The sequence below is a fragment of the Notolepis coatsorum genome (genome assembly GCF_963971535.1).
Source record: "Notolepis coatsorum genome assembly, chromosome: 1".
In the NCBI taxonomy this organism is placed as follows: domain Eukaryota; kingdom Metazoa; phylum Chordata; class Actinopteri; order Aulopiformes; family Paralepididae; genus Notolepis; species Notolepis coatsorum.
The window spans coordinates 242,226,087-242,240,239 of NC_140165.1; the positions used below are offsets into that span (position 1 = coordinate 242,226,087).

Consider the following 14,153-nt stretch of genomic DNA (forward strand, 5'->3'; position numbering starts at 1 on the left):
GGCAATCAGATCGCGCAAACCGAACGTGGAAGTGCAACTCTGTTAGAGAAAATATACACGCGGCTTGGCCTGCTTCTAAGTTCAGTGGCCTGACTGCACACAACAAAATTAAAAAAATAATATATATATATATATATATTTTTTTTTTTTTTTTTTTTTTTTTTTTTTTTAATTTTCAAGTACCACCAGCAGTACCACCAAGTACCACTAGTGGTACGCGTACCACAGTTTGAGAACCTCTGCAGGGTTCCTACATGCCGTTAGCTTCCAGGTCCTAAATACTGTAAATGTTAGCTTCCAGGTCCTAAATACTATTTGAAATACTGTAAACGTTAGTTTCCAGGTTGTAAATACTGTAAACGTTATAGCTTCCAGGTTGTAAATACTATTTGAAATACTGTAAACGTTAGTATCCAGGTTCTATTTGAAATACTGTAAATGTTAGCTCTCAGGTTGTAAATGCTATTTGGGAACAAGTTTTGGGGGTCTTGTTTTAGTCAAGAATGAGGGGGAAAATGTTAGTTTTGGGGGTCTTGTTTTAGTCAAGAATGAGGGGGAAAATGTTATGTAATGCAGAATTAGCAGTAGTTTGACAATGAACGGTTCCAGGTTCACCTTTCATAAAGCTGTGTTTACATACATAAACATACAGGTATGTCTTCCTACAGGTTGGCAGCAATCTGCCAGTGAGGATCACATGCCGTAATGACAATTGACCTACCTCAAACCCCACCCTCCTTTCTTGGTCCTCCAATCACAACTGTTGCTTTGAAAGGAAGGTCTGACCACTATGTGTATCTGACTCCACCAAAACCTGCACGGACTATATATGACGTACAGTATATCATGCCAGTTAGGGTACAGACCCTCACCTGCACCTTGTGTATACTGTTTACTTTTACTCATAGTATATATTCAGATTAAATTGTTTTATTGTCTATATTTATTGTAACATATTTTATAACCGATAGCAGGGCATACAGACCCTCATCTGCACCTTAATTTACAGTCTCATATTTGTATATTCAGATAAAATTGTATTGCCTTTGCCTATATTTATGTATTTCTACTATTACCCTGCTCATACGTGTACTTCCCCTCCCCCATGCTGCTATGTCCGAATTTCCCCAAGAGGATCAATATGAATGAATGAATGAAATGAATGAATGAATGAATGAATGAATGAATGAAAACTTTATTTAACAGATTGCAGAATGGGTACAATACAGTACGGCTCAATACATACAATTGTTAAGGGGATGCAGACCTGAGAAAGACGTTTGTCTTGTTTCCATCAGGGTCCCCCATTTTCAATTCATATAGACATATATGACATACATGACATACAGATAGTCAGTACTGCTACATCTATACATTTATGACATACCAGATTTGCAAATACAGTACTGTTTGTGATACAGAAGGAGTCAAGAAAAGGGAGTATATACATTTGACGTAGAAACTGTACATTGGAGGAGGTTGGGTGGGGGGGGTTGGGTACATTGGGATATTGACAACCATACTGGGTAATTTACATTGGAGGTGGTTGGGGGGGGGGGGGGCCGGGGGGCACACTGTATAAACAAGTAACACTGTACATTGAGGGGGGGGGGGAGGAGACACTGTACAAACAAACACAATTGTACATTGAACTATTGACAAAACCATACTAGGTAAATGACTGTACATTGGAGGGGGTTGGGTTAGGATATTTACAGGGGCCAGTGTTGAATTGCAGTCTCCCGTAGGTGTCCCTTGAGAGAGGTTTTGAAAGTGGGTAGTGATCCACATTCCTTTACAGCTTTGGGTAGGGCGTTCCACATTGATGTGGCATAATTGCGAAACGTGTTTAGTCCCTTATTTGAGCCGAATCTGGGTTTAACATGATTTGTGGAGCTCCCTCTGGTGTTGTGATCGTGGTATTCACTGACCTTTGGGAAGTATTTTGACATGTACATGGGTACCTTGGTCGTGTAGTGTATCTTGTAGACCAGGCCCATTGCAAGTTGTTGTACTCTGTCGTCTACTCTAAGCCATCCTAGGTTGTCAAAGTGGGCAGGGGTGAGGTGGGTTCTAGGAGTAAGGTCAAGCAGTAGTCTGACCAGTTTGTTTTGAGATGTTTGTAATTTTGTTTTTAGCGCCTTTGAGGTGCTTTGGTACCATGAGGTGCAAGCATAGTCGTAGTACCCCTGAATGAGTGCTCCTGCCAGAGTCTTCAGGGTGTTCTTGTTTACCAGAGAGGAGATCCGGTACAAGAATCGAGTTCGTTGGTTGACTTTTTTTATTACATTGGATGCCATTTTGTCACAGGAGAGATTAGCCTCTAGGATGGAACCCAGGTAGGTAATTTCATCTTTCCTTGTGACAATATTGTCACCCACTGTAACTGAGAAGCCGTCGGTCTTGCTGAGTTTGTTATTTGAACCGAAGAGAATGGACTCTGTTTTGCCCATGTGTAATGATAGTTTGTTATCAGCGAGCCATATGCAGATTCTGCCTAGTTCCGAGCTGAGGGTTTTTTCAACCTGTAACTTGTTCTTGTCAGAGACCAGCAGGGCTGAGTCGTCCGCAAACAGGAACAAGTTATAAAGGAATATCTTATATTAAGCAACAGTTGTGATTGGAGGATCAAGAAAAGAGAGCAGGGTTTGAGATAGGTCAATTTAGGTCAGCAGAGGGAGCCAATAATGACTATAGGTTTAGCAGTGATTGACAACATCAAAGCAATGGGGGTGATTAGAGTTAGCCCTCCTCCTATACAGCTGCTACTGTATACGTCAAAGTGCACTGCAGTTCTGGTTTTCACCACCAGTGGGCAGTGATGAACAATATTTCCAACGTCTTGTTTTGAGTTATGCATTTTGAGAATAAATAAATATAAGTAGGCTACTCTACGATACTACATGCTTGTTTATATCTGAATAAACAAAATGCTCTCTGAGGAAAATTGCCTTTCTGGAACACTGTTTGAAACATGGAATCTTCCTAGAAAGTTATTCTTTCACTGTTGTTTACATGTGCAGGGCCAGACCTATATGTGTTTGAGTTTATAATAGACATTAGCTACATATACATAGCGTTATATGATGAAGTATTTTCTTGACTTATGTTTCGGTTACACTGCCTCAAACATTTATTTATCTATTTGTATCTATGTTGACAAAAGATAGAATTCTTAAGAATTTTTCAAATGACTTGTTTATCAGTCATCTCCAAATAAAACACAGCTTTAAAATCCTAATTTACAATGAACTCCAGTGTGTCTGTACACAGTACAGCTGTATGCCATAAAGAGAGCTCTCTCTCTCTGTGACATGTCATGTACCTTCTCCTCTCCGCAGGAGACCAGAGAGTACGAGGTTTCAATCTGAAGGCTGGAGATCTGAAGGAGTCTGTGTGTGTTTCAGCGTCGGGGACAGATAGGAAGCCTGTTGGCCTGTTGAACGTTCCGCCTACACCGCCTCGGAACCCCATGACCCCCCCCCGCCGTGCCCCCTCGTTCTCTACAGAACATGATCCCTCTCCACCGACACCCGCGGAGGGACCCCCCCCCGGAAAGACTGGGCCACAGGATTATTTTTGTAGTGCTTCAGCAGCAGCGGTCTAGCAGAAGTTTGTACAGTTTTTATCTCTCCCTCAGATCCTCGAAGACTTTCACTAACGCTACGTAACATCTCAGAGAGCAAAGGGAATCGATGGCGGATCTTATGTACTGATAAGTGCATAATACAGTATTACCACATCCTGTTTTTGTGTTATGTACATTACACATGTCCCCCTGGCACCACTGAAGAACTATGTTTAGCCATTTATGGATTCATGGGAGATATATCTTAAAATGTCAAGAGTGCCGGGGGGTCTTATAGTCAAATATGATAAAACACAGGAAAGTTCCAGTATTTGTTTTTTTTCCAAACCTCTCAAGATTGAACGCCCCAACGTGTTTCCGATTTCTTTTTTTTATGTAAACCCCTAAGATTAGAAATCAGAATGTGCCTTAAATGGAAGGCCCTTAATAAGCAATGTTCACATGTACATTATATTCAAGGAAAAAATTATGTTGATTTGATATGGACCATGTGCAGTATTAAATGCAAAACAAAAGATATTTTGATTTCTGAATACTTTCTTTTTGTTGTTAATATACAATGATATGTGCTTCATTACTAACCGTTTATTCCTTTGAAACAAATGTATAAATCCAAACGAGATTACCTGTTGTTCATATTACCATTGCCTGTTTTGGAGATTGCGTAAAGAATTCGGACCCTTTCCATCTTTTAACATTGTCACATGAGAATAATGTATATCCAAGCAAGCCGGCGCGGTGACAACGCTGATAATTAACCTATTTTTGATTCATTGTACATAGTGTACTGATTATTAAGCCACTTCACGGACATCTTCAATAAAAGTTATTGTTCAGGAAAAAAACTGTAATTTCACTTCATTTGAATAATTTATTCACGTTCTTATGGTGTTACCCACTGTATCAGTAGGTGAATGTTATTTGTTTATGTGTGTGTGAGAAGGTGGTATTTGGTAGTACATATGTATGAGCAGAAGGGGGCAGCGGTGGATTATCTTCCAATACCTAGAAGCATTGTCATACAAATTTTGTATGCAAGTATTTCTTTAACGGTGCTATACATTTTTATGTAGAGTAATCTTTTTCTTTTTAATAAATACATCCACAGAGCTTTTAGAAATGTGCAAAATAAAAGTATTGCTTTCCCAGACAAAAAAAAAATTATTAATGAATTTTATGTTTGTGGGTCCAAAATTAATGTTGTGTGCATGTATCCCCTCCCTATTTCCCATTTCCCCCATGTGGGAATGAACCTGATTGGATAAATGACATGCTGGTGGCTGAATTATATCTATAGCACCTTCCATAACTCACCAAAAAGTATGATATTTGGTGTCACGTTACTTGTAACCTCGTTCCCAGCTTTATCTCGAGAGATACGTTACTTGTAAGCCCACAGTGTGCACAGTCCATTGGCTAGTATTAACCCATGGTTGAACTCTCCAATGAAACACTTCAGGAAAGGTCATGAACCATCTGTTAACAAACAGGTGTTGCTTCATATGATGATTATATCGACAGTATCATCAATATAATGAATAGCATTATTCCACCTATATAGCACCTGGTCAAGTCTACAGACACATTAGACTAAACAAACCTCTGGGAAGAACAATGACATCTTTGAATCTTGGAAATAATTCTGAATGAATGAGCTGCATGAGTTTATACGAGCCACTGGGCTGCTCCTCTACTAAAGTAATTGGATTTGTCTACTGATTAATGACTAATTGATTTAATCAGCAAATCTGTAACATCTGTTTCCCCCCACATGCAACAATGTAAAAGGATCTCTTTAAACCCAGAGCTTTTACCAGAGATGTGCTCATAATCTGTCAGGAAATAACTCATCCAGTGTGGAAAACAACCAACAAAGGCTCCATTCAGACTGCAGACGGCCCAAATTTGATTTCTGACTCAGATCTGTTTTTTTTTTTTTTACAACAGTGTGAACAGCACAAATCACATGGAATCTGATCTTTTCTATTCTGATTTGGGCCACTTCCATATGTGGTCCTAAATCAGATACATCTATGGTCTGATCTTTAGCGATGCAACCTAAGTCTGAACAGTCCTGCGACTTTCACATCACTCTAGATTGAAATTTGTCCCAAGTTTTTACACTGGAATCTGATATTGGCCATATTAAAAAAATAATTTAAAAAAATTTCTAAACAAAATAAATCTGATCCGAGTAATAAATCAGAATTGAGCACAAGGCTTGCAGTGTGAACATAGCCAAAGTAACAAATTACACATCCTACAAAACACTCAGCAGCACAATTGAGAAGGGGGGGGGGGGGTCATATGCCTACCTTTCATTCAGTCTAGGAATGTAGGCCTACTGTAATAATAATAATAATAATAATAATAATAATAATAATAATAATAATAATAATAATAATAATAATAATAATAATAATAATAATAATAATAATAATAATAATATCTTAAATGTATATAGCGCCTTTCAGGAGACCCAAGGCGCTTAACAGCTAAGGGAGGGGGACAGGGAACAATGTAACAACAAAAAATTAATCAAAAGGAAAGAAAACAAAGAAAACAAAAGAAAAATGGGAAATCAGGCAGAGTCATTTACAAATTTGGTGAAGAGGTGGGTTTTGAGTTGGGATTTGAAAGAGTGCAGGGATGTAGCACTATACGGATGTTTGGAGGGAGTGAGTTCCAGAGGGTGGGTGCGGCCACAGAGAAGGCTCTGAGACCAACAGTCCGCATGTTGGTGGTGGGGATGGAGAGGAGACCGGAGTCAGAGGACCGCAGCTTGTACACTATCTTGTGCCCACGTCTTCATCAAAGTACCACACAAGAGGCCAGATAATCAAGAGTCCAATCTGTTGTGCCATTAAGATGGACATAGATAATGAATTGGAATTTTCCATTAAACACACAACATAAGCGTTTATACCCTACTGTTATATAGTTGTATCCTATTGTAATCAGTCATGATGAACAATAATGATCCTAGGTCATGGCAGTCATCTTTGCTGTAGCATAGCCTCAGAAACATTTAGTGAAAGGGGCAAACTCTTGTTCTCTTATTTGTGAAAACAAAACAGAACTTCCCCGAACATGCAGATAGATGATAGTTGAATTTCAGTGCCAGACTTTTTATGCAGAAAAGGATCTTAGGAACTACTTCTGCAGGCTGCCACTGAAATTCAACTCTCATCTATGTGCAGTGCCTACCCTACAAAAACGGAAAATGTTGCCTCCCTCTGCTGGCAAGGGTTAAAACTCAAGCAGCTCAAGCACAGATAGCGCGGTTCACGCTTCCACACTTTCGGGGAAACAACAAAACATGTATTTGGTTATTAATAATACGAAATACACCAAATACGACCAAAGAAAAATGCTAAACCAGAACCGAGTTTGCCTGCGCGTCCGAATAATATTTTCTTACAGTAAAACAAATAAATATATAATTGTATTGTATTCTCGAAGTCAACTTCCTGTCTTTTTAACTTTCTGGAAGGAACATGCACTTAGAATCACCAGGAAGGCTTTAGAAATAGTGAAATGCCATGTTGGCCTCAATAGTTTCAAAACAAATGATATGAAAAGGTTATGAAATGAACAAGAATGTGATAAAAAAAAATCGAAAAAACGGAGCTCAACGCATACATTTGATCAGCAGAAATCCGTTGGGTTTCCCCAATACCAAGATGGCGGCGGCGTTCTCGTGACGTCAGAGTGTCTTCGAGAATTATCGTATTACCACCCGATGCGCATGCGCTTCCGGCCGTTCGCGGTTGCGCCAACTACGGAGAGGAGGAGGAGGAGGATGTGTCGCTGCCGCTAGCAAGCAGCCAGTGTTGATGCCTGCACGGGATTTTTTCATAACAATAACACCAAGCGATTCGCATTTATTACTCGCTTTATTCGTGTGGAATATATCAACCAAAACGCCTCCAATATAACCGACCCAACGGTTAGTCCATTGTCGTGCCCCTGCTGCCTCGCGCTGCTGCTGACAGTAGAATGGGAGCGGACGGGCGCGCGGCGGCGGAGTCTCGAGCCTCGGAGTAGAAGAACCAGGAGGATCATGGCGGCGGACCAGCAGTGAGGCCTCCTCGGATGAAGAAGAAGAACCTCTCCGCCAGCAAGCAAACATTCAACGTCATTTAACGCGGGTGGCGCTCGACGCTGGCGCTAACGACCTACCTAACCGGAGACTATTTAGAGGAGAATATCTGACGGTCGCCGTTGTTTTTCCCCGTTGTGTTTAATCAGCTAGCGGGGTGAGCTAGCGGGGCTATAGCCTCGGCGCAACCTTGACTCGTCGCCGCCTCTGCTGCTCTGTTGTCGGCTGCTCGCTGTTCGCTGAGCCCGCTGGCTGCTGCTGGGCTGCGGTCTGACAGCACGGACTACGGGGATCTAGCTGCTGCACGGTCCCGTTTGAGAGAGAAGAAGAATAAATCGTCCCCGGGGGGTTGTTGCTGTGTCGTCTTTGCACAACTGTGCAAAATTCGTTTTTGCAAAAAACGTCGACTCGGTGTGGTGGATGAATGTGGGACAAAATGGAGACCCCGACGATTGTGTACGACTTGGATACCTCTGGGGGCTTAATGGAGGTGAGGCTGTGTGTGGAGCTCGTAGAGGCCTAGTTGTTGTTGTTGTGGGGAAGGTATTATTTCATTAAGTCCATTGTGACACCCACGTTGGTTTAGCGACGTGATCGGGTTAAACGGACGTTAAATACCCACTGATCATGCTGTCTCGGATCGCCAGGCTTTGTGAGTTTATTGTATTGACACCGGTTTCACTTTTCTTTTGTTTTTTTTACAGCAAATCCAAACGTTGCTCGCTCCCCCGAAGTCCGAGGAGGTGGAGAAGAAGACTCGGAAGCTGGTGCGGGACGTCCGGAGGAGCGGCCGCGCCACCAACCACGACACCTGCGATAGCTGTCGTGAGGGAGGGGACCTGCTGTGCTGCGACCACTGTCCCGCGGCCTTCCACCTCCAGTGCTGGTCTGTCTCACCGTCATGTCTTCCACCTCCAGTGCTGGTCTGTCTGTCTCACCATCATGTCTTCCACCTCCAGTGCTGGTCTGTCTCACCGTCATGTCTTCCACCTCCAGTGCTGGTCTGTCTGTCTCACCATCATGTCTTCCACCTCCAGTGCTGGTCTGTCTGTCTGTCTCACCATCATGTCTTCCACCTCCAGTGCTGGTCTGTCTGTCTCACCGTCATGTCTTCCACCTCCAGTGCTGGTCTGTCTGTCTCACCATCCTGTCTTCCACCTCCAGTGCTGGTCTGTCTGTCTGTCTCACCGTCATGTCTTCCACCTCCAGTGCTGGTCTGTCTGTCTGTCTCACCACCATGTCTTCCACCTCCAGTGCTGGTCTGTCTGTCTGTCTCACCATCATGTCTTCCACCTCCAGTGCTGGTCTGTCTGTCTGTCTGTCTCACCACCATGTCTTCCACCTCCAGTGCTGGTCTGTCTGTCTCACCATCATGTCTTCCACCTCCAGTGCTGGTCTGTCTGTCTGTCTCACCGTCATGTCTTCCACCTCCAGTGCTGGTCTGTCTGTCTCACCATCATGTATTCCACCTCCAGTGCTGGTCTGTCTGTCTCGGTGCACGGGGAAGTGCATGCATTGCTGGATTCGGTGCACGTTACGTGCACGGGAAAAATTTGCACAAGGGTACAAATACTAGTCCCAAATAAGTCATGCATGCATTGCTGGATTCGGATTGTCTCTATTGCATCTTGGTACACTCACTGCATGCTGCTACGTGAGCTCTGGAGAACTGTTTAATGGCGGCGGGAGTAACTTTATTATTGGAAGTGACTGTCAACCCGATAACGTGATGATGTTGTCCCTGATTGACGGGGGGGGGGGGGGGCGCCTGGACCCCTTTGGTAGATGATTTATTAACAATACAGCGTCGTGGCACTGGCGACTCATTTCTATGCTTTGACAATTACACCTATTCGCTATGGAAATTGCACCGGCGGGGCCACGTTTAAATTAAGGATGGGCGTCGTTGTGTAGGTGTTTTTTTTAGTCGCCAAAACGGTGTAATTGAATGAAACGGTGCGTGTTCCGCTGTCGTGGGCTGATTCTAGTGTGTGGAATTGGTTAGAATTTGCCGCGGAATGCTCTCCGTCGGTCCCCCTCCGCCTCCTCCTCCTCCTCTCCTGCTGCTAAACATGGAGTCTTCGCTGCCGCTCTGCGCGCTGCCTCTGTTTACAATATGGCGACCTCACTGTTTTTTTTTTGTTCTATTCCAGCGCCATCTTACCAGCCTTTACGTTTCGCTTTGTGTGTACTGTAGCGCTGTAGAAACGCTGACGACGGCAACGTTTTTGCCTTATTTGAGAGGGGGAGAGAACGAGAGAGAGAGAGAGTGTGTGTGTGAGAGAGAGAGAGACATATGAGGCTTATTCGTTCTAACGCTACTACTACTAGGGCCTATATTCATGAAGCCTCATCAGCTGCTGTCAGGTCGGTGTCTCCACCGTGCATTTACACAGGGGTCTCCCCCCGTCATCAACACGGCACATCTGGTTGCCATATAATTGTTTTACTGGTTACATTGTGTGGAGAGTTGCAAGTTCACAGAGTGCAATTTGGATGTGATGCTTACAGAAAGACTGATTGATTGATTGAAAACTTTATTAACAATTGCAGAATGGGTACAATACAGTACAGCTCAATACACACAATTGTTAAGGGGATGCAGACCAGAGTCGTCTTGTTTACATCAGGGTCCCCCATTTTCAATTCATCAGACCAAGACAGTCATATCCCCCAGTCGGTCTTGTTATACATAAGCAAATGATCTGTGCTGTGATTTGCTTAATTTACCACCAGGATCAATTGCTTGTTATTATCGCATAACCGTGCAAGGATAAGGCAAGCGGTTATCCACAACACTGACACAAAGCACCTTTTGCATAATATTTGCAATGCGAGTGGGAGGTTAATCATGGCTGTGAAATGTAGGCCTGGCTTTGAGCTTGTCTTATCGGTGTAGTCTGTGCTTCCGCCAGAGTGTGTGCGTAAGGCGCCCGGCCCCATGTCAGCTGCAGGCTTCGCCTTACATGATTAATATGCATCTTCGTTGTAATTAGGTTATCAAGACCCTTTGTCATTGTCACATTGAGGCTGTGTTGTGCTTGCGGGGTAGGCCTGCTAACCTGTTGATGATCAGTTCCGGGTGTATTTTCATCATTAAAAAGAGCATTAGATAGTCATCCTTACATTTAGAAGCTTCATGCTTGTATAAAGAGATTGATTGTATCCTTACATTTCGAAGCTTCATGCTTTTATAAAGAGATTGATTGTAGTTTAACTTTTCTGGTGGATTTATTTATTTATATCAGTTGTGTCACATTTGAATGGGCAAACGTTTTTGTTTTTGAAATGTCTTTAGATTGGCTCCAATATAATCATTAATGTCAACGAAGCGGGTCACAGGTGGGCATCTACACCATGGATTTCCTTCAGACATAAGTGGCCCAATTGAGTTGATCCAGCAAACGGGTCAGGCCTATATCAATCAATCAGGATGTAGGCCTATATTTGCATGTGGACTCTTATTTTGCGCAGATGGTTTTCCATGTCTCATTCGTTGCAACATGTGCAGCACAAAGGGTTTTGATCCGGCCGATGTATTGTTCTTGTGTTGGACAGCCATATTCAGGCCTTAGCCATCATGCTATGTCGTTACATAATTTGTCCACTAGATGGAGGCAGAGGAAGTTTAGTAATCCGAGGACAATGTGTACCAAAGAAAATTTAACTGTTGAAAGTTCTCCCACATCAAGAGATTTTACTTTACTCAGTGTTTGCAGTGTTTCATGTGTTACCAGGCAGAGCTACAACCCCTGTATGCTCTGTGCTTATGCTGTGGATTAATCTCTCTCTCTGGCTTTAATAACATCATTACGACTACATAATTTAGGCCACTTGGGCAAACGATCATCGTTTGAACCTCTGAGGTAATTTCGCTTGAAAAGAAGGAGGTTTGTTCACCTGATTCATTCTTCAATGCTTTAGAATATTACGGACCTTCATTTGAAGCAAATTCAGCCTTTTATCTCGTTGCCAATAATTAATCTTCTGTCCGGTCACTGATGCGCGTCTCTTGTTTGTTGGTTTTCACAGTAATCCGCCTTTAAGTGAAGAGATGCTCCCTCCTGGTGAATGGATGTGTCATCGCTGTAACGTTAGGAAAAAGGTGAGCGACACAAACTATCCGCTGCAGCACACTAGCATTATTGTCGTGTTATTGTCTATACTTAGGGGCAAGCAATACATATTCTGTGCTATTTTATGATAACCGCAGTAACTACAATTATTTTCAAAATTGAGTTGTAAGTTAAATTTAACTTCTCAATATCAGAGTTCAATCTTGCTCTGTTTTTAGAGTGAATGAATGAATGAAACATTTTATTTAACAGATTGCAGAATGGGTACAAAATACAGTACGGCTCAATACACACAATTGTTAAGGGGATGCAGACCAGAGAAAGACGTTTGCCTTGTTTACATCAGGGTAGGGCTGGGCGATATGGAAAAAAATCATATCGCGATAACGATATGATAATTTTATTTTATTTCTCGATATCGATAATTATCGAATTGTTATAAGTATAAAAAAACGTTTTTTTTTTTCTTTTTTTTTTACAACAGATGTATGTTTATTTTGCAGCAATTCTTTGTCATTGCCGCCATCTTTAGTGTTACATCCCCTCACACTCCAGTTCTCAGGCTGCAGCTGGTTTAAAAGCTAAAGTAAACCGGCTTCTCTGCTGGCTGTGGCTCCAGAGGAGTTGAACAGTTCTGGCTCTGCTAGTTTATTTTCGATCTTTTGGCGCTGTTTTGGTGGACAAACCACCGCACATGTGCACTGTGACTCGTGACTGGAGTCTAGTTCTGCTAGCACACATAGCCTACTGTGTACAGACGGTTTCAAAATGTATTTTATTTATTTTTTTAAACTTTGACCAGTCAGCTGGTTCTTTTTAGCGTTTATCGCTTTTTCGTCGCATTCATACTTGGTCAAGTTCGACCGACAGAAGCAGGCTGAAAGGGTTCAGATGGGGGGAAAGACACTCTGGGAAAGGCACGGCTGCCGTCCGGGATTCGAACGCGCTCAGCCCCAGATCCGCGCGAGCGCGGTTGTCCACGGCGCTGAAATAGCACTCGCGGTACGTGGTGAGCTACTGGAGCTCCCCTCAAAATGTATTTTAAATTAGAAAGCAAACAAAATAAATGGACAAGAGAAAAAGAAATCTGAATTAGGTCAGTATTGTCATTTGGACAAGCAAAGCCATTACTTTAAGTTGCAGGCAAGAAAGACAAGTCTGTCCACAGTCTCTGGTTTTAAAACTGCCCTGTTGCAGGTATAAAAAAAAAAAAAAACGATTTTTTTTTTAATTTCGATATTCGATATCGATTATTAAAATATATCGCAATATTTATCGTTATCGTTATATCGCCCAGCCCTACATCAGGGTCCCTCATTTTCAATTCATAGTGAGAAATGTATTGATAAAAAGGGTATAAAGAATTGCAGTAACTACAAATTCACTGAATAGCCAAAGAACTTTAAAGCCATTTTTCTCTGTTTCACTGTTTGCGTAGTCACTGCGATTACCTGCTGCAGGGCTTTATAACGCTTGGCTTAGTCTGATTATATGCTTGCAGCTGGTCTCTGATTGTCTCTCTCTGTCCCCTCAGAAGAGAGAGCAGAAGGCGGAGCAGACGAACGGTCTCCCGGAGAGGACCTCGTCCAAGCGCTCGGCGTCCCCCGCGGTAGAGCTGGAGCTCCACGCTGGGCCCCTGCGGCTGGACGGCCTGCCCCCGGGTGCCGGAGCCGCCGGGCCGGGCCTCAGGGTGGCTCAGGTCCGCCTCCTGGACCGCAGGACCAGCAGCAGACCGTGCAGCCGACCCGGAACGCCCACCTCCAACACCTCCTCCACGCCCACCCCCTCCGAGGAGCAGAACGACGCGGAGGAGGAGGCGGCGGAGGCCGAGGAGGAGACCCAGGGCTCGGAGGTCGACGGCGCCCCGCCCACCACCAACACTACGCCCCGCCTCCTCAAGAGGCCCTTCCAGCTGCTGATAGCCGCGGCCATGGAGAGAAACCCCACACAGTTCCAGCTGCCCAACGAGCTCACCTGCACCACCGCCCTCCCAGGTGAGAGGCTCCCCCTCAGTCCAGCTTCCTTTAACCCTTTCACTACCACACTACCAAGTGGTCAACCCTTTCACTGCGACAATACAAAAGGTTAACCCTTTCACTGCCACACTACAGATGGTAACCGTCTGTAGTGTGGTAGTGAAAGGGTTAACCTTCTGTAGTGTGGTTGTGAAAGGGTTATACCACGCAGGGTTCAAAAGTATTTTGTTTTCCCTCACAAACCCTCCTCTGCGTTCCCAGGGAGCAGTAAACGGAGGAGGAAAGAGGAGCTGTTGGGGAGGCCGTTCAGGAGGCCGCAGCACGAGCTGGACACCAACGGCCTGGTCCCGCTGCCCGTCAGGGTCTGCTTCTCCTGCAACAGGTATGCGGCCCAAGCTCACACACACGGA

General features: G+C 43.7%; 2 protein-coding genes across 3 annotated transcripts in view; both read left to right on the plus strand.

The window, feature by feature from the left end:
- sez6b (seizure related 6 homolog b) overlaps positions 1–4,342 on the plus strand; it is a 419,489-nt gene extending 415,147 nt beyond the window's left edge. The window contains 1 exon segment of the mRNA XM_084309484.1: positions 3,342–4,342. Within this exon segment, the coding sequence (XP_084165610.1) occupies positions 3,342–3,371 (30 nt within the window). The 3' untranslated portion in view covers positions 3,372–4,342.
- A 3,068-nt stretch (positions 4,343–7,410) lies between these two features.
- Positions 7,411–14,153, plus strand: part of phf12b (PHD finger protein 12b) — a 45,100-nt gene continuing 38,357 nt past the window's right edge. For both annotated transcript variants that reach the window (XM_084312348.1, XM_084312349.1), the window contains exons 1-5: positions 7,411–8,181; positions 8,396–8,577; positions 11,724–11,796; positions 13,302–13,761; positions 14,005–14,125. In XM_084312348.1, the coding sequence (XP_084168474.1) occupies positions 8,116–8,181; positions 8,396–8,577; positions 11,724–11,796; positions 13,302–13,761; positions 14,005–14,125 (902 nt within the window). In that variant the 5' untranslated portion in view covers positions 7,411–8,115. The remainder of the gene's footprint in view (positions 8,182–8,395; positions 8,578–11,723; positions 11,797–13,301; positions 13,762–14,004; positions 14,126–14,153) is intronic.